General features: G+C 46.4%; 1 protein-coding gene across 1 annotated transcript in view; it reads right to left on the reverse strand.

Annotated features, from left to right (window-relative positions):
• dolpp1 (dolichyldiphosphatase 1) overlaps positions 1–14,151 on the reverse strand; it is a 29,544-nt gene extending 15,393 nt beyond the window's left edge. Inside the window, exons 1-2 of the mRNA XM_070863662.1 lie at positions 14,035–14,151; positions 5,654–5,754 (exon numbers count right to left, since the gene is read on the reverse strand). Coding sequence (XP_070719763.1) covers positions 5,654–5,754; positions 14,035–14,119 — 186 coding nt within the window. The 5' untranslated portion in view covers positions 14,120–14,151. The remainder of the gene's footprint in view (positions 1–5,653; positions 5,755–14,034) is intronic.
• Between the last annotated feature and the right edge of the window lie 5,120 nt (positions 14,152–19,271).

The following is a 19,271-nucleotide window of genomic DNA, read 5'->3' on the forward strand; positions in this document are numbered from 1 at the left end:
ACACTGGCTCGACCTCAGCTGGATCGTGTCCAATTCTGGGCACCGCACTTTCGGAAGGATGTGAAGGCCTTAGAGAGGGTGCAGAAAAGATTTACGAGAATGGTTCCAGGGATGAGGGACTTCAGTTACCTAGATAGACTGGAGAAGCTGGGGCTGTTCTCCTTGGAGCAGAGAACGTCGAGAGGAGATTTGATCGAGGTGTTCATACAAACATGGAAACATAGAAAATAGGTGCAGGAATAGGCCATTCGGCCCTTCTAGCCTGCACCGCCATTCAATGAGTTCATGGCTGAACATGCAACTTCAGTACCCCATTCCTGCTTTCTTGCCATACCCCTTGATCCCCCTAGTAGTAAGGACTTCATCTAACTCCTTTTTGAATATATTTAGTGAATTGGCCTCAACAACTTTCTGTGGTAGAGAATTCCACAGGTTCACCACTCTCTGGGTGAAGAAATTCCTCCTCATCTCGGTCCTAAATGGCTTACCCCTTATCCTTAGACTGTGTCCCCTGGTTCTGGACTTCCCCAACATTGGGAACATTCTTCCTGCATCTAACCTGTCTAACCCCCCCCCGTCAGAATTTTAAACGTTTCTATGAGGTCCCCTCTCATTCTTCTGAACTCCAGTGAATACAAGCCCAGTTGATCCAGTCTTTCTTGATAGGTCAGTCCCGCCATCCCGGGAATCAGTCTGGTGAACCTTCGCTGCACTCCCTCAATAGCAAGAATGTCCTTCCTCAGGTTAGGAGACCAAAACTGTACACAATACTCCAGGTGTGGCCTCACCAAGGCCCTGTACAACTGTAGTAACACCTCCCTGCCCCTGTACTCAAATCCCCTCGCTATGAAGGCCAACATGCCATTTGCTTTCTTAACCGCCTGCTGTACCTGCATGCCAACCTTCAATGACTGATGTACCATGACACCCAGGTCTCATTGCACCTCCCCTTTTCCTAATCTGTCACCATTCAGATAATAGTCTGTCTCTCTGTTTTTACCACCAAAGTGGATAACCTCACATTTATCCACATTATACTTCATCTGCCATGCATTTGCCCACTCACCTAACCTATCCAAGTCGCTCTGCAGCCTCATAGCATCCTCCTCGCAGCTCACACTGCCACCCAACTTAGTGTCATCCGCAAATTTGGAGATACTACATTTAATCCCCTCGTCTAAATCATTAATGTACAGTGTAAACAGTTGGGGCCCCAGCACAGAACCTTGCGGTACCCCACTAGTCACTGCCTGCCATTCTGAAAAGTCCCCATTTACTCCTACTCTTTGCTTCCTGTCTGACAACCAGTTCTCAATCCATGTCAGCACACTACCCCCAATCCCATGTGCTTTAACTTTGCACATTAATCTCTTGTGTGGGACCTTGTCGAAAGCCTTCTGAAAGTCCAAATATACCACATCAACTGGTTCTCCCTTGTCCACTCTACTGGAAACATCCTCAAAAAATTCCAGAAGATTTGTCAAGCATGATTTCCCTTTCACAAATCCATGCTGACTTGGACCTATCATATCACCTCTTTCCAAATGCACTGCTATGACATCCTTAATAATTGATTCCATCATTTTACCCACTACCGATGTCAGGCTGACCGGACTATAATTCCCTGTTTTCTCTCTCCCTCCTTTTTTAAAAAGTGGGGTTACATTGGCTACCCTCCACTCCATAGGAACTGATCCAGAGTCAATGGAATGTTGGATGCATTGACAGTCATTTTCCAATATTTCCAAGGCCACCTCCTTAAGTACTCTGGGATGCAGTCCATCAGGCCCTGGGGATTTATCGGCCTTCAATCCCATCAATTTCCCCAACACAATTTCCCGACTAATAAGGATTTCCCTCAGTTCCTCCTCCTTACTAGACCCTCCGACCCCTTTTATATCCGGAAGGTTGTTTGTGTCCTCCTCAGTGAATACCGAACCAAAGTACGTGTTCAATTGGTCCGCCATTTCTTTGTTCCCCGTTATGACTTCCCCTGATTCTGACTGCAGGGGACCTATGTTTGTCTTTACTAACCTTTTTCTCTTTACATATCTATAGAAACTTTTGCAATCCGTCTTAATGTTCCCTGCAAGCTTCTTCTCGTACTCCATTTTCCCTGCCCTAATCAAACCCTTTGTCCTCCTCTGCTGAGTTCTAAATTTCTCCCAGTCCCCGGGTTCGCTGCTATTTCTGGCCAATTTGTATGCCACTTCCTTGGCTTTAATACTATCCCTGATTTCCCTTGATAGCCACGGTTGAGCCATCTTCCCTTTTTTATTTTTACGCCAGATAGGAATGTACAATTGTTGTAATTCATCCATGCGGTCTCTAAATGTCTGCCATTGCCCATCCACAGTCAACCCCTTCAGTATCATTCGCCAATCTATCCTAGCCAATTCACACCTCATACCTTCAAAGTTACCCTTCTTTAAGTTCTGGACCATGGTCTCTGAATTAACTGTTTCATTCTCCATCCTAATGCAGAATTCCACCATATTATGGTCACTCTTCCCCAAGGGGTCTCGCACGAGATTGCTAATTAATCCTCTCTCATTACACAACACACAGTCTAAGATGGCCTCCCCCCTAGTTGGTTCCTCGACATATTGGTCTAAAAAACCATCCCTTATGCACTCCAGGAAATCCTCCTCCACCGTATTGCTTCCAGTTTGGTTAACCCAATCTATGTGCATATTAAAGTCACCCATTATAACTGCTGCACCTTTATTGCACGCACCCCTAATTTCATGTTTGATGCCCTCCCCAACATCACTACTACTGTTTGGAGGTCTGTACACAACTCCCACTAACGTTTTTTGCCCTTTGGTATTCTGCAGCTCTACCCATATAGATTCCACATCATCCAAGCTAATGTCCTTCCTAACTATTGCCTTAATTTCCTCCTTAACCAGCAATGCTACCCCACCTCCTTTTCCTTTTATTCTATCTTTCCTGAATGTTGAATACCCCTGAATGTTGAGTTCCCAACCCTGATCATCCTGGAGCCACGTCTCCGTAATCCCAATCACATCATATTTGTTAACATCTATTTGCAGTTAATTCATCCACCTTATTGCGGATACTCCTTGCATTAAGACACAAAGCCTTCAGGCTTGTTTTTTTAACACCCTTTGTCCTTTTAGAATTTTGCTGTACAGTGGCCCTTTTTGTTCTTTGCCTTGGGTTTCTCTGCCCTCCACTTTTCCTCATCTCCTTTCTGTCTTTTGCTGTTGCCTCCTTTTTGTTTCTCTCTGTCTCCCTGCATTGGTTCTCATCCCCCTGCCATATTAGTTTAAATCCTCCCCAACAGCACTAGCAAACACTCCCCCGAGGACATTGGTTCCGGTCCTGCCCAGGTGCAGACCGTCCGGTTTGTACTGGTCCCACCTCCCCCAGAACTCATGAAGGGTCTGGACAGAGTCGATAAGAGTGAAACTGTTCCCATTGGTGGAAGGGTCAAGAACCAGAGGACACAGATTTAAGGTGATTGGCAAAAGAACCAAAGGCGACATGAGGAAAAACTTTTTTTTACACAGCGAGTGGTTAGGATCTGGAATGCACGGCCTGAGTGGGTGTTGGAGGCAGATTCAATTGTAGCTTTCAAAAGGGAATTGGATAAGCACCTGAAGGGAAAAAATTTGCAGAACTACAGGGAAAGGGCGGGGGAGTGGGACTAGCTGAAGTGCTCTTGCAGAGAGTCGCGTGGGCTCGACGGGCCGAATGGCCTCTTTCTGTGCTGGAACCATTGTGTGAAAAATGTCTCCCGCCAGTTTAAGCTTGGGAGCTCACCGAGTGCAGCAATCACGGGGAATACACGAGCTGCTCGGTTCCAGTGTACTCGGGCTGTTGATGACTAAATGAACGACATCATCTGAACAAATCAGTTTTAGTAAGCGTATTTTTAAAATGAACGAATATTTATAATTAGGAGATTATATTATAAATTGCAATTATACAGTCAGTCATTCATCGTCACAAATATTATCGCCTTTAAGCAATGCTTGGGGAAACCAACATACAGGCACAGGGGTTGGATAGGCTGGGGTTGTTTTCTTTTGGAGCAGAGGAGGCTGAGGGGAGACCTTATTGAGGTGTATAAAATTATGAAGGGCAAAGATAGAGTGGATAGGAAGGACTTATTTCCTTTAGCAGAGGGGTCAACACCAGGGGGGGGGGGGGCAGAGATGTAATAGTAATTTTTATTTATATAAGCGTCTTTAACGTAGTAAAACATCCCAAGGTGCTTCACAGCAGTGTTACAGACAAACAGATAAATTTGACACCGAGCCACAAAAGAAGAAATTAAGGCAGATGACCAAAAGCTTGTTTAAAGAGGTAAGTTTTAAGGAAAGAGAGGTAGAGAGGCGGAGAGTTTTAGACAGGGAGTTCCAAAGCTTAGGGCCCAAACAGCTGAAGGCACGGCCACCGAGGGTTGAGCAGTTATAAATGAGGAATGTTCAAGAGGCCAGAATTTGAGAAGCGCAGACATCTTGTGGGGTTGTGAGGCTGAAAAAGATTACAGAGATAGGGGCAAGGCCATGGAATGATTTGTAAACAAGGATGAGAATTTTGAAATCAAGGCATTGTTTAACCGGGAGCCAATGTAGGTCAGAAAGCACATGGGGTGATGGTGACTTGGTGCGGGTTCATACACGGGCTGCTGAGTTTTGGATGACTTCAAGTTTACCTAGTGTGGAATGTGGAAGGCCGGCCAGGAATAGTCAAGTCTGGAGGTAACAAAGGCATGGATGAGAGTTTCAGCAGCAGAAGAGCTGAGGCAGGTGTGGAGGCGGGCGGTGTTACGGAGGTAGAAAAAGGCGGTTTTTGTTATGCCGCGGATATGTGGCTGGAAACTAATTTCAGGGTCAAATAGGACACCTAGGTTACGAACAGTCTTGTTCACCCTCAGATTGATGCTAGGCAGAGGAGTGTTTGTGGCGGGGACCAAAGATAATGGCTTCGGTCTTCCCAATATTTAATTGGAGAAAATTTCTGCTCATCCAGTACTGGATGTTGGACAAGCAATCTGACAATTTAGATACCAAGCAGGGGTCGAGAGAAGAGGTGTATTTAAAGTAATTGTTAGGAGGTTTAGAGGGGATTTGAGGGGAAATTTCTTCACCCAGAGGGTGGCGGGGGTCTGGAACTCACTGCCTGAAAGGGTGGTAGAGGCAGAAACCTTCACCACATTTAAAAAGTGCTTGGATGTGCACCTGAAGTGCTGTAACCTACAGGGTTACAGACCAAGAGCTGGAAAGTGGGATTAGGCTGGATAGCTCTTTGTCGGCCGGCGTGGACACGATGGGCTGAAATGGCCTCCTTCCGTGCGGTAAATTTCTATGATTCTAGGGGTTGTATAATCCCAACACCTCGGTGCGCCCACACACACACTGCAACAGAGCGATGGAATCCCAAGTCTCCCTCTCCGTCCCACAGGGCCAGGTTTATGATCACAGCAGCTTCACTGTGATGGGGAAGCACCTCTGCCAGACTTCACATATTCTACACCCACCTCTCCCCTCCTCCAGGGAACAAGGGAAAGAGGCAGGAGTGTGGGGGAGGGGGGGGGGGGGTGAGAGAGAGAGGGGGAGAAACATACTGGAACCGAGACCATTTGGAGCAACCATGAGAAACATTAAAATGCAAGACTTACAGAGTGCAGCTCCCTCTTGAACACGATCAGCGTGATGAAACCAAAAAGAATAAATACTGGTACAAGACTTAAATATGCAAGAACCTTTCCTGTGAGATCACCTGGAGAGCAAGAAAAATGATAGTATGTTTAGGACCACACCAACACAGTGATAAGGAAAAGTCGCTGCAAAATTTTTAAACATTATTTAAAACCTCAGAAGAGAATTGGACATATACTTGAAGGGGCAAAAATTGCAGGGCTACGGGGAAAGAGCAGGGGGCGGGGGTGGAGAGAGTGAGAGCCAGCTCAGGCACGATGGGGCTGAACTGTAAGATTGAAAGATGGAATCCCTCAATGAACCTAGATTCTAATGTTGGCAGGTTGCTGTGCGGAGGCCCAGTGGGTGGGGCTGTGTCATTTGCTCTACACCTCCCACGAAGACTGGGGAGGTGGGAGTCTGAGGAGAGATCAGAGCAGAATCAGTGCAGACAAGATACCAGTTCACTTTCCCCTCAGGGAGGCCACAGGGCAGAAAAATAATTAGAGGGTAAACAATTAGAATTTTTCATTTACAAACCACACCCTCTATAGGCACAGATTCTGAACATATTATGATGTTTCACTTTTTATTTTTAAACCCACTCTTGGTTAACCCACTGGACTAAAATCAAAGCACCGAGTTCATTCCTTCTCCCTGGGGCAAACAGCGCTAGCTGGATTCAGAGATAGACATGTGCACACTGCGAAAAAAGGCACCCCCCCCCCCCCACCTACCAGAGTGGCATCATGAGAGTCTGATCCCTCTCGGCTATCCCCCCCCTCCCCATTTCCCTCAAAGACTTTTCCGCTGAGCAGGAGAGACAGGCTTCCCTACCTGTGTACTTCCTTTTCCATTCATTTAATCAGTGCAGACAAGACACCAGTTCACTTTCCCCTCTCAGGGAGGCCACAGGGCTGACACATCTCCACTAATCAACTCTGCGTTGAGCCTCGCAATGCACAGGGAGGGGGTTCAAAATAGTGTCCTTTTAAACTGTGAATTAAAGAAACACTTGACCTCCATCACATGATAAGAGCACAACAACTTGTATCTTTAATGGAGTAAAACGTTCCAAGGCGCTTCACAGGAGTGGAAGAAGACAAAACAAATATATTTGACACCGAGCCACACAAGAAATTAGCGCAGGTCAAAGAGGTAGGTTTTAATGAGCGTCTTAATGGAGGAGAGAGAGGCGAAAAGGTTCAGGGTTGGAGTTCCAGAGCTTAGGGCCGAGGCAGCTCAGCCGAGATTTGGATCAGTGAGTCGGCCTGCTCCTGGATCAGCAATGATGCCCAATTACGAGCACCACTTATTTCTTCTCGTGCAGGATTTGCACAAGGCTAGGAGCGCTGAACTGAAGGTGATTGGCTGGCCGCAAAATCCCTCCCTCCCACTGATAATGGTAAAGTGTTGGCCTCAGGCAGGTTTAGAGATTACCCAGGCTGTGCGAGGAAGGGGGGAGGGAGCTTTCTTTGGAACAGTCCATTCCCACATGTGAGCCGAGTGCTCGGTTCGAGATCATTAGATGGAATGAGTGTCAACGGGCAAATGTTTAGTCTGTGCAAGCTGAATCTAAAATCCCGTAACAGTAATAAAATCACAGTTAAATATTATAGGCAGTCCCTCGGAATTGAGGAAGACTTGCTTCCACTCTAAAAATATGAGTCCTTATGTGGCTGAACAGTCCAATACGAGAAACACAGTCCCCATCACAGGTGGGACAGATAGTCGTTGAGGGAAAGGGTGGGTGGGACTGGTTTGCCGCACGCTCTTTCCGCTGCCTGCGCTTGATTTCTGCATCCTCTCAGCGATGAGACTCGAGGTGCTCAGCGCCCTCCCAGATGCACTTCCTCCACCTAGGGCAGTCTTTGGCCAGGGACTCCCAGGTGTCAGTGGGGATGTTGCACTTTATCAGGGAGGCTTTGAGGGTGCCCTTGTAACATTTCCTCTGCCCACCTGTGGCTCGTTTGCCGTGAAGGAGTTCCGAGTAGAGCGCTTGCTTTGGGAGTCTCGTGTCTGGCATGCGAACAATGTGGCCCGCCCAGTGGAACTAATCAAGTGCTTCAATGTTGGCCTGGTCGAGGACGCTAACGTTGGTGCGTCTGTCCTCCCAGGGGATTTGTAGGATCTTGCAGAGACATCGTTGGTGGTATTTCTCCAACGCCTTGAGGTGTCTACTATACATGGTCCATGTCTCTGAGCCATACAGGAGGGCGGGTATCATTACAGCCCTGTAGACCATGAGCTTGGCGGCAGATTTGAGGGCCTGGTCTTCAAACACTCTTTACCTCAGGCGGCCGAAGGCTGCACTGGAGGCGGTGCCTGTAATTAACCTGTAAACACTTGAGCTCCAGCACACTGATAGGATATGGATTCATGCTAGCAATTCCCCACACGACGATTCTCAATACAACAATTTGCATTTATATAGCACCTTTAACATAGAAAGATATCTTTAGCAAGGTTGGCATTTATTGCCCATTCCTAGTTGCCTTTGAGAAGGTGGAGGTGAGTTACCTTCTTGAACCGTTGTAGTCCGTGTGGTGAAGGTGCTCCCAACACTGCTGTTGGGGAGAGCCGTCAGGATTTTGGCTCAGCGACGATGAAAGAATGGCAATATATGTTCGAGTTGGGATGGTGTGTGACTTGGAGAACGTGAAGGTGATGGTGTTTCTGTGCACCTGCTGCCCTTGTCCTTCTAGGGAGTGGTGCTCACGGGTTTGGAAGGTGGTGTTGAAGAAATATTAGGAGGGAAGCTTGGTCAAGGAGATGAGTTTGTTGGCTTGAGGGAGGGAATTCAAGACTGTGGGGTCGAGGGTGATGAAGACACGATCGCCAATGGTGGAGTGAAGAAAGGGGGGGGGGGGGGGGAATGCACAAGAGAGTTCAGAGCAGGCTAATAATACTACAGGAGGTTACAGAGAGAGATAGATAGGAGTGATTTAAACACATTAGCGCTAACCTGTAGCAGGGAGCCACCACATGATGGCCAGACAATCAGACACAGTGAGAGAAGGAGGGAACAACGTGTATTTATATGGAGCCTTTAATGTAGTGAAACATCCCAAGGCACGTCACAGCAATATTATGAGATTTAAAAATTGACACTGAGCCGCATAAGTAGAAATTTGCGCAGGTGACCAAAAGCTTGGTCAAAAAGGTATGTTTTAAGGAGCATCTTGAAGGAGGAAAGAGAGGCGGAGAGGTTTAGGCAGGGAGTTCCAGAGCTTGGGGCCTAGGCAACAGGAGGCACGGCCACCGATGGCTGAGTGATTATAATCAGGGACACTCAAGAGGGCAGAATTAGAGGAGCGCAGACATCTCGGGGGTGGGGGGGGGGGGGGGAGGGTTGTGGAGCTGGAGGAGATTACAGAGATAGGGCAATATGTCACTCTGAGGCTTTTCTGAATCTTGCCAAGGCCAGTTACAGAACGGCACTGTCAACGGCCCGAGAATTGACCGCTCAAGCTTATCGAACAACCAAAGATGGAAAAAAGAAGAAAAAAAATGACATTAAAAAACCCACGACCGAATAAAACAGAGAGAGCAGGAACATTTACAAATTGGGCAACCTGTCGAGGTACCTCAACATTGTTACATTTTCTCCAAATCATGTTAAAGGCTCATGACACACGATTATCCTGTGGATTACTGAATCATTACAAATTACAACACACAGGCAGGAGGCCATTCAGCCCACTGCACCTGTGCTAGCTCATCAACTGGAGCTATTTACTCTAACCCAACTTCCCTCTCCCATATCCCATATCCTTCTAAAATCTTTCTTTTCAAATACGTACCATCTCTGCCTCAATAGGTGCGTGGTAAGTTATTCCAAGTCCTTTTGTGGGAAAGATATTCTTATAACATTTGCCTTGAATCAGACCCATGAGTTCACGCTTATGTTACTGATTTACCAACTAGCAGAAATAATCTTTCACCATTTATTGTCTCTTGTAATTCTGAAAAGTTCAATTAACCCTCTCTCTTCCCTTGGCAAATGCCCCAATTTTTCAAGCCTTCATTACCCGTCATTCGTGGTGTCATTCTGCACTGAATCGTTCCCATGACATTTCTCAGGCCCAGCTTCTGCACCTCAGGCAGCCGCCATGCTCCCTCTCCGCACCGACTCGACCTCGGAGGGAACACCGGAGGCAGCGGGGAGAAGAGGAGCAACCAGCCCCAGGACACAGCGCGGGTCGCGACCCCCCACCACCAGGAATGAGGAAGGACCAAAAAGTTCCGGACTGGAGAGGTGCAACCAGTACACAACACTTTGCTGTATATTTACATGTATCTATAAACTTTGTATGCTTATTGCAAGACCTAACTGTACTGTGCCCAGTCTAGTCTCCATATTATACAAAGGATATAGAGGCAAAGGTGCATAATACCAGAACTGAGAAGTTTTATCCATCAGGAAAGACAGAGCAGGCTGGGGCTCTTTTCTCTCGAAAAGGGTAGGCTGAGAGGGTGACCTGATACAGGTCCTTAAAATAATGAAAGGATTTGATAGGCTAGACGTGGAGAAGATGTTTCCACTTGTGGGGGGAGACCAGAACTAGGGGCCATCAATAGGATAGTTACTAATAAATCCAAGAGGGAATTCAGGAGAAACGTCTTTACCCAGAGAGTGGTGAGAATGTGGAACTCGCTGCCACAGGGAGTGGTTGAGGCAAATAGCATAGATGCATTTAAGGGGGAGAAAGGAATAGAAGGATATGCTGATAGGGTTAGGTGAAGTGGGGTGCGAGGAGGCTCATGTGGAGCATAAACACCGGCATGGACAGGATGGGCCGAATGGTCTGTTTCTGTGCTGTGGACTCAATGTAAAGACAAAAATTGGCTAAGCAGTATATTTACGAAGTCAGCTTGCTACTCGTTACATCTATCGTACAAGATTCAGCCTAGATACAGGTAAACTGAAGTCATTGGATATCAATGGCGAGCAGATAGAAGTGGTGGATGAATTTGTATACCTGGAAATTTGTATCCCAAAGGGACACAAGGATGAGGTGATCAGATACACTGCTCTGCCTGGAATTGTTTATGAGCAACTACTGATCCCAGAATGTTAGATACTTTTGGAACATGTTGTACAAGCAACATGTTAGGTAACAGCTGGGAAGACAGAGTAAACAACAATGAAGTAATGACAGGAGTGGCCTGGAGCCAACAAAGCAAGTTACAGCAAGAGCATTTCAACAGGTAGGGCGCAGGCTATATCGCTGAACATCAGTACACCGGGGAGCTCATGGAACCCGCCCCAGCAGGCGGCTGAAAATGAAATGGTCTACGGGAAGAAAGGAAAGTCTTGCTTTTAAGAAAGAAAGAAAGAAAGAAAGAAAAAGACTTGCATTTATATAGCGCCTTTCACAACCACAGAACATCTCAAAGTGCTTTACAACCAATGAAGTACTTTTTGAAGTGTAGTCACTGTTGTAACATGGGAAACGTGGCAGCCAGTTTGCGTACAGCAAGCTCCCACAAACAGCAATATGATAATGATCAGATAATCTGTTTTTTTGTTATGTTGATCGAGGGATAAATATTGGCCAGAACACCGGAAATAACTCCCCTGCTCTTTGAAATAGTGCCATGAGATCTATTACATCCACCTGAGGGGGCAGACAGGGTCTCGGTTTTAACGTCTCATCCGAAAGATGGCACCTCCGACAGTGCGGCGCTCCCTCAGCACTCTCCTGGAGTGTCAGCCTAGAATTATGTGCTCAAGTCCCTGGAGTGAGACTTGAACCCACAACCTTCTCAGTCAGAGGCAAGTGCGCTACCCACTGAGCCACAGCTGACACTTCACTTATGTTATACCTTTCACAGCCTCAGGATCTCCCAAAGCGCTTTGCAGCCAATGAAGTACTTTTTTGAAGTGTAGTCACTGTTGTAATGTTGAAAACGTGGCAGCCAATTTGCACATAGCAAGCTCCCACACACAGTGGTGTGATAGTGACCAGATAATCTGCTTTAGTGATGTTGGTTGCGGGATAAATATTTTTAAATAGCGCATCAGGATCTTCACTATCCACCCGAGATGGCAGACAGGGCTTCAGTTTAATATTTAACGTCTCATCTGAAGAACAGCACCTCAGACAGTGCAGCGCTCCCTCAGCCTGGATTAAGTGCTCAAGTCTCTGATGTGGGGTTGAACCCATGACATTCAGGCTCAGAGTTGAGCCTGGTATCCCGGAGCCAAGGCCGAGACTTGATTGGCAGAGTGACAATGGCGAAGGTCTTGCCTCTATGTTCAGTCTGGATGGAACTGACTGATCAGGTCAGTTGACTGATTTTTATGCTTTATAAATAAGATACGGGCTCCGAATAGGTATTTTGCGGCATATTTTATTTTGTTTTCGTCCCATTATCAGACCTCTGCTATACAATACAGCAAGTCACAGCTGCAAGAGTAAGCAGGCAACAGACTCCCAAAACACTGCTACTCTGCAAATGAATTCTCACTTGGTACATTTCCCCACCCTCTCCACAGTGCAGCAGAGACTGCAAACTCCAGTTGGGGAATCAGTGTCTCAGGCTGACTTCCTGCTGCTGCTTGGTGTAACAGGGTGATGCACCAAATCTTTACACTACTAAAAACTTTCAAACCAAATTAGAATGGGTATAATACATCTATATTGGTGGTTATTCCTTTAAATAAAACTTCAAGTATAGCCACACTCTAAATAAAAAAAGTCTTGCATTTCTATAGCACCTTTCACCACCTCAGGATAGCCCAAAGCGCTTCACAACTAATGAAGTACTTTTTTGACGGGTGGTCACTGTTGCAATGTAGTAGCTAATTTGCGCACAGCAAGCTCCCACATATATGATAATGACCAGATAATCTTTTTGGCGATGTTGAGGGATAAATATTGGGCCAGGAAACTGGGGAGAACTCCCCTGCTTTTCTTCGAAATAGTGCCATGGGATCTTTTACGTCCACTTGGGAGGGCAGACGGAGCCACGGTTCAACGTCTCATCCGAAAGACGACACCTCTGACAGTGCAGCACTCCCTCAGTACTGCACTGCAGTGTCAGCCTAAATTTTTGTGCTCAAGTTTCTGGAGTGGGACTTGAACCTGACTCAGAGGCAAGCTTGTTACCAACTGAGCCACAGCTGACAGGCACTGTAATCTTCAACACCAAAGGCCAACAAATCAATCATTAATTTATGGTCAAATGATTAAAATTTCAAACTAGTGCATCAAGTGTTACACTTGGTCAGACACCTGCCAGTTATTCAGCCTCCACTGAGATAATAGAATTCAGCTTAGATTGTTCAAGCGTGTCAGGCTTGGCTTAGTGGTAGCACTCTCACCTCTGTGTCAGAAGGTTGAGTGTTCTGTCATAGGCGCCGTCTTTCAGATGAGATGTTAAACCGATACCCCGCCTGTCTCTCAGGAAGAACTGGGAAGTTCTCCTGCCCCCGGTGTTCTGGCCTCAACTAACATCACTAAAACAGATGATCTGGTCATTAGCATATTGCTGGTTGTGGGACCTTGCTGTGCGCAAATTGGCTGCCGCGTTTCCCACATTATAACTGTGACTACACCTCAAAAGTACTCAATTGGCTATAAAGCGCTTTGGGACATCCCGAGGTTATATAAATGCAAGTCTTTAATAACTGCTCACCCTATTCTCCAAGTATTGGTCCATAGAATGCTGTAGGACACAAACAGACTATTTATTCTGAAGGGGGTTTTCTCCATCTGATCCACCTTGGTTAATCCCACTATCCAGCTCACACCACCATCCCTTTATTATTCCACTTTTACCAAATTCCCTTTTCACAAAATTACACAAATTTCAGAGAGACTCTGGCTGCAATATTTTCAGATCCAAATGCTATTAATTCAATATTTTAAAAAGATAATATAAAAATGGCAGTAATCGACTTGTAAGCCTCTCAGTGCAATCTCCGACATTGCTGTAAATATTTTCACCATGACAGCTCTTTGCTGCTTGAGCGCCCGGGTGCAGTGCGCACGCGCCGCAGGTCGTGCCGGCCAGTCCGCGCGTGCGCTGTTGGAACGCCGGCCCCCGCCGAGCGTGCGCACTGCCGCCTTCGAGTCGGCCACTATTTGGCAGCGATGGCACGACCCGCTGCGCGTGCGCAACTCGCACTCTGCCGCACTGAAGCCAATGGCGCATTATCTTACCGCTACAACACAACGGAGGCGCTCATTCCACCCCCCACCACCACCACCACCACGCCTCCCGACAACCGCACAAGGCCTGCAAACAAGGCTGCAGCGCCCGTCCGCTCTTTTTGTCCCCGACCGCAAAAAAATATCTAAAGGCAGCTGATAATCATTTCTGCAACAATCTTTCTTGCCGGAGAAACTTTTACCTGGGGGATATTCGACGTAGGTGAGGGACAGCGGCTGCCAGCGCTCTTTCTCCACAGCAACCGAGCATTTGCCAACCGCCGCCATCTTCACTGCATCACGGCGACCCGCCGACAGCCAATCACAGGGCCCAGCGGCGCGGGCCTCGCTCACCGGCTCTCAACCAATAGCAGCCCGGTAGCTACGGAGGCGTCGAACCAATCACAGCCGGGAGATGGAGCTTCTCCCCGCCCCATTCGCCGGCCGCTGCGGCCCGTTCACAGAGTGACTGCACCGCTGTCCAATCACAGCGCAAGATACGAACTTCTCCCGCGCCGGCCGCTGCCGCCCCATTGGGAGGAGTGACTGCACCGCCGTCCAATCAGAAGTCCGTCCAATCAGAGACAAAGTGGTGGAGGCAACAACCCTGAAGTCATTTAAGAACCAGTTGGGTTGAATGAATGAAGATGGGTCCAATTCTTTGTCATGATTATATAACCAATGCTTAATCTGGCTCGGTGGGTAGCACTCTTACCTCAGAGTCAGAAAATGGTGGGTTCAAATCCTACTTCCGAGACTTGAGCACAAAAATCTAGGCAGGACCGGAACCAATGTCCCAGGGGGAGTGTTTGCTAGTGCTGTTGGGGAGGAGTTAAACTAATATGGCAGGGGGATGGGAACCAATGCGGCAGGGGGATGGGAACCAATGCAGGGAGACGGGAACCAATGCAGGGAGACAGAAGCAAAAGACAGAAAGGAGATGAGTAAAAGTGGAGGGCAGAGAAACCCCAAGGCAAAGAACAAAAAGGGCCACTGAATATAAAGGGGCTGCAGGAGGGGTCAAAACTAAAAATCATGGTTTAAAAACAAGTAGAAAACACTCTACCTAAACGCACGCAGCATTCGAAATAAAGTAAATGAGTTGACGGCACAAATCATTACAAATGGGTATGATTTGGTGGCCATTACAGAAACGTGGTTGCAGGGTGGCCAAGACTGGGAATTAAACATACAGGGGTATCTGATGATTCGGAAAGATAGACAAGAAGGGAAAGGAGGTGGGGTTGGTCTGTTAATAAAGGATGATATCAAGGCAGTTGTGAGAGACGATATTGGCTCTAATGAACAAAATGTTGAATCATTGTGGTTGGAGATTAGAGATAGTAAGGGGAAAAAGTCACTGGTGGGCGTAGTTTATAGGCCCCCAAATACGGTGGGGCGGGCAATAATCAAGGGAATAATGGAGGCATGTGAAAAAGGAACGGCAGTAATCATGGGGGATTTTAACCTACATATCGATTGGTCAAATCAAATCGCACGGGGTAGCCTGGAGGAGGAATTCATAGGATGAATACAGGATTGTTTCTTAGAACAGTATGTTACAGAACCCACAAGGGAGCAAGCTATCTTAGATCTGGTCCTGTGTAATGAGACAGGAATAATAAACTATCTCCGAGCAAAAGATCCTCTCGGAATGAGTGATCACAGTATGGTTGAATTTGTAATACAGATTGAGAGTGAGGAAGTAGTGTCTCAAACGAGCATACTATGCTTAAACAAAGGGGACTAAAGTGGGATGAGGGCAGAGTTGGTTAAAGTGGACTGGAAACACAGGCTAAACGGTGGCACAATTGAGGAACAGTGGAGGACTTTTAAGGAGCTCTTTCATTGTGCTCAACAAAAATATATTCCAATGAAAAAGAAGGGCGGTAAGAGAAGGGATAACCAGCCGTGGATAACCAAGGAAATAAAGGAGAGTATCAAATTAAAAACCAATGCGTATAAGGTGGCCAAGGTTAGTGGGAAAATAGGAGGTTGGGAAAATTTTAAACGATAGCAAAGAATGACTAAGAAAGCAATAAAGAAAGGAAAGATAGATTACGAAAGTAAACTTGCGCAAAACATAAAAACAGATAGTAAAAGCTTTTACAGATTGTTGTAGGCATTAGGCACCTGCTGAATATATCTAAACTCATACGTTTAAAGCGGCCACATATAAAATGGCTGCCCAAGCATGATGGGAACCCCGTTAGTCAAGTAATGAACTGGGGCTGACCGAGCAATGACCCTGTGAGGCCCACTACCAGGAATGCCTTGGATACAAGATAATTATAATGAACCAGTGATTTCACACAGCCGAAGCCCGAGGAAGAGAGATAAGAGGAGAACCTGCCTCACATAACGAGGTCATTAATCAGCCCGAGCTGACAAAAACCGAACATGCAGTTCCTGAGGTATCAGGGGAATTCTATTGGGTTAAAGAAATCTATATGTAATCTATAATCGTTATGATTGGATTGTGTCCAGCCGAAGTGGGCTGAGTAACTGTAGTAAACTGTTGTAAAACATATAAAGATCCATGAAACCCTTTGTTCTGCGGAGTGAAGTGCCTGGATCCAGTCCTGAGGCTTCCTCCCCGCTGGTGTTAATAAAGGCCGCATTGGCGTTGGAACCGACTCTGAGTGTTGAGTGATTCTTCGGAGAAAACATTCACGCTAACACAGATATATAAAATGGAAAAAAGAGTGACTAAAGTAAATGCTGGTCCCTTAGAAGATGAGAAGGGGGATTTAATAATGGGAAATGTAGAAATGGCTGAGATCGTAAACAATTATTTTGCTTCGGTCTTCACAGTGGAAGACACAAAAACCATGCCAAAAATTGCTGGTCACAGGAATGTGGGAAGGGAGGACCTTGAGACAATCACTATCACTAGGGGGGTAGTGCTGGACAGGCTAATGGGACTCAAGGTAGACAAGTCCCCTGGTCCTGATGAAATCCATCCCAGGGTACTAAAAGAGATGGCGGAAGTTATAGCAGATGCATTCGTTATAATCTACCAAAATCCTCTGGACTCTGGGGAGGTACCAGCGGATTGGAAAGCAGCTAATGTAACGCCTCTGTTTAAAAAAGGGGGCAGACAAAAGGCAGGTAACTATAGGCCGGTTAGTTTAACATCTGTAGTGGGGAAAATGCTTGAAACTATCATTAAGGAAGAAATAGCGGGACATCTAGATAGGAATAGTGCAATCAAGCAGACGCAGCATGGATTCATGAAGGGGAAATCATGTTTAACTAATTTACTGGAATTCTTTGAGGATATAACGAGCATGGTGGATAGAGGTGTACCGATGGATGTGGTGTATTTAGATTTTTTAAAAAGGCATTCGATAAGTTGCCACACAAAAGGTTACTGCAGAGGATAAAGGTACGCGGGGTCAGTGGAAATGTATTAGCATGGATCGAGAATTGGCTGGCTAACAGAAAGCAGAGAGTCGGGATAAATGGGTCCTTTTCGGGTTGGAAATCGGTGGTTAGTGGTGTGCCACAGGGATCGGTGCTGGGACCACAACTGTTTATAATATACATAGATGACCTGGAAGAGGGGACAGAGTGTAGTATAACAAAATTTGCAGATGACACAAAGATTAATGGGAAAACAGGTTGTGTAGAGGACACAGAGAGGCTGCAAAGAGATTTAGATAGGTTAAGCAAATGGGCTAAGGTTTGGCAGATGGAATACAATGTCGGAAAGTGTGAGGTCATCCACCTTGGGAAAAAAAAAACAGTAAAAGGGGATATTATTTGAATGGGGAGAAATTACAACATGCTGCGGTGCAGAGGGACCTGGGGGGTTCTTGTGCATGGATCCCAAAAAGTTAGTTTGCAGGTGCAACAGGTAATCAGAAAGGCGAATGAAATGTTGGCCTTCATTGCGAGAGGGATGGAGTACAAAAGCAGGGAGGTCCTGCTGCAACTGTACAGGGTATTGGTGAGGCCGCACCTGGAGTACTGCGTGCAGTTTTGGTCACCTTACTTAAGGAAGGATATACTAGCTTTGGAGGGGGTACAGAGACGATTCACTAGGTTGATTCCGGAGATGAGGGGGTTACCTTATGATGATAGATTGAGTAGACTGGATCTTTACTCGTTGGAGTTCAGAAGGATGAGGGGTGATCTTATAGAAACATTTAAAATAATGAAAGGGATAGACAAGATAGAGGCAGAGAGGTTGTTTCCACTGGTCGGGGAGACTAGAACTAGGGAGCACAGCTTCAAAATACAGGGGAGCCAATTTAAAACCGAGTTGAGAAGGAATTTCTTCTCCCAGGGGGTTGTGAATCTGTGGAATTCTCTGCCCAAGGAAGCAGTTGAGGCTAGCTCATTGAATGTATTCAAGTCACAGATAGATAGATTTTTAACCAATAAGGGAATTAAGGGTTATGGGGAGCGGGCGGGTAAGTGGAGCTGAGTCCACGGCCAGATCAGCCATGATCTTGTTGAATGGCGGAGCAGGCTCGAGGGGCTAGATGGCCTACTCCTGTTCCTAATTCTTATGTTCTTATGTTCTGACATCCAATGCAGTACCAAGGGAGCGCCACACTGTCAGAGGAGCAGTACTGAGGGAGCGCTGCACTGTCCTAGGTGCCGCCTTGAGGACCAGACGTTAAACCAAGCTCCATCTGTCCTCTGTTGTGCATGTAAAAGATCTCACAGCCACAATTCGAAGAGCAGGGAAGTTCTCCCGATGTCATGGCTAACACATAACCCTCAACCAACCTCACTAAGACAGATTATCATATTGCTGTTTGTGAGACCATGCTGTGTGCAAATTGGCTGCCAAGTTTCCTACATTACAACAGTGACTAAATTCAAAAAGTGCTAAGATAACACACGTTATCATAAGACAAGCTTTTAAAATCACATTCTTCCCAGGTGAGTTGTTCAGAGTCTCATCCCCACCCCATTATGTAAATTCTTCATAGCAGCACATTGCATCAGTCACAACTACAGTTCCCTCCAACTAGTGATGTATCCTTCCCTTATTGATGTGTTAAAATTCTCATCCTGGTGTTCAAATCACAAATTGGTCTCACCTCTCCCTATCTCTATCGGCTCGACAAGCCCTTCAACCTCCGAGTGCTCTGCGATCCTTCAATTCTGGCCTCTTGCGCATCCCCAATTTACATCAATCCACCATTGGCGGCCATGCTTTCAGCTGTCTAGGTCCTCAAGCTCTAGAATTCCCTCCCTCTCTCCTCCTTTAAGTCACTCTTTAAAACATACTTCTTTAATCAAGGCTAAGTCACCTACCCTAATATCTCCTATGGTTCGGTGTCAAATATTTGTCTGATTATGCTCCCGTGAAGCGCCTTGGGACGTTTTATGTTAAAATGCGCTATATAAATGTTGGCTCTATCTCTGCCAGTAGCATGCTCACGCAACAACAATTTGCATTTATGGAATACCTTTAACTTAG

The sequence above is a fragment of the Pristiophorus japonicus genome, chromosome 20, assembly GCF_044704955.1.
Source record: "Pristiophorus japonicus isolate sPriJap1 chromosome 20, sPriJap1.hap1, whole genome shotgun sequence".
NCBI classification, from domain to species: Eukaryota; Metazoa; Chordata; class Chondrichthyes; family Pristiophoridae; genus Pristiophorus; species Pristiophorus japonicus.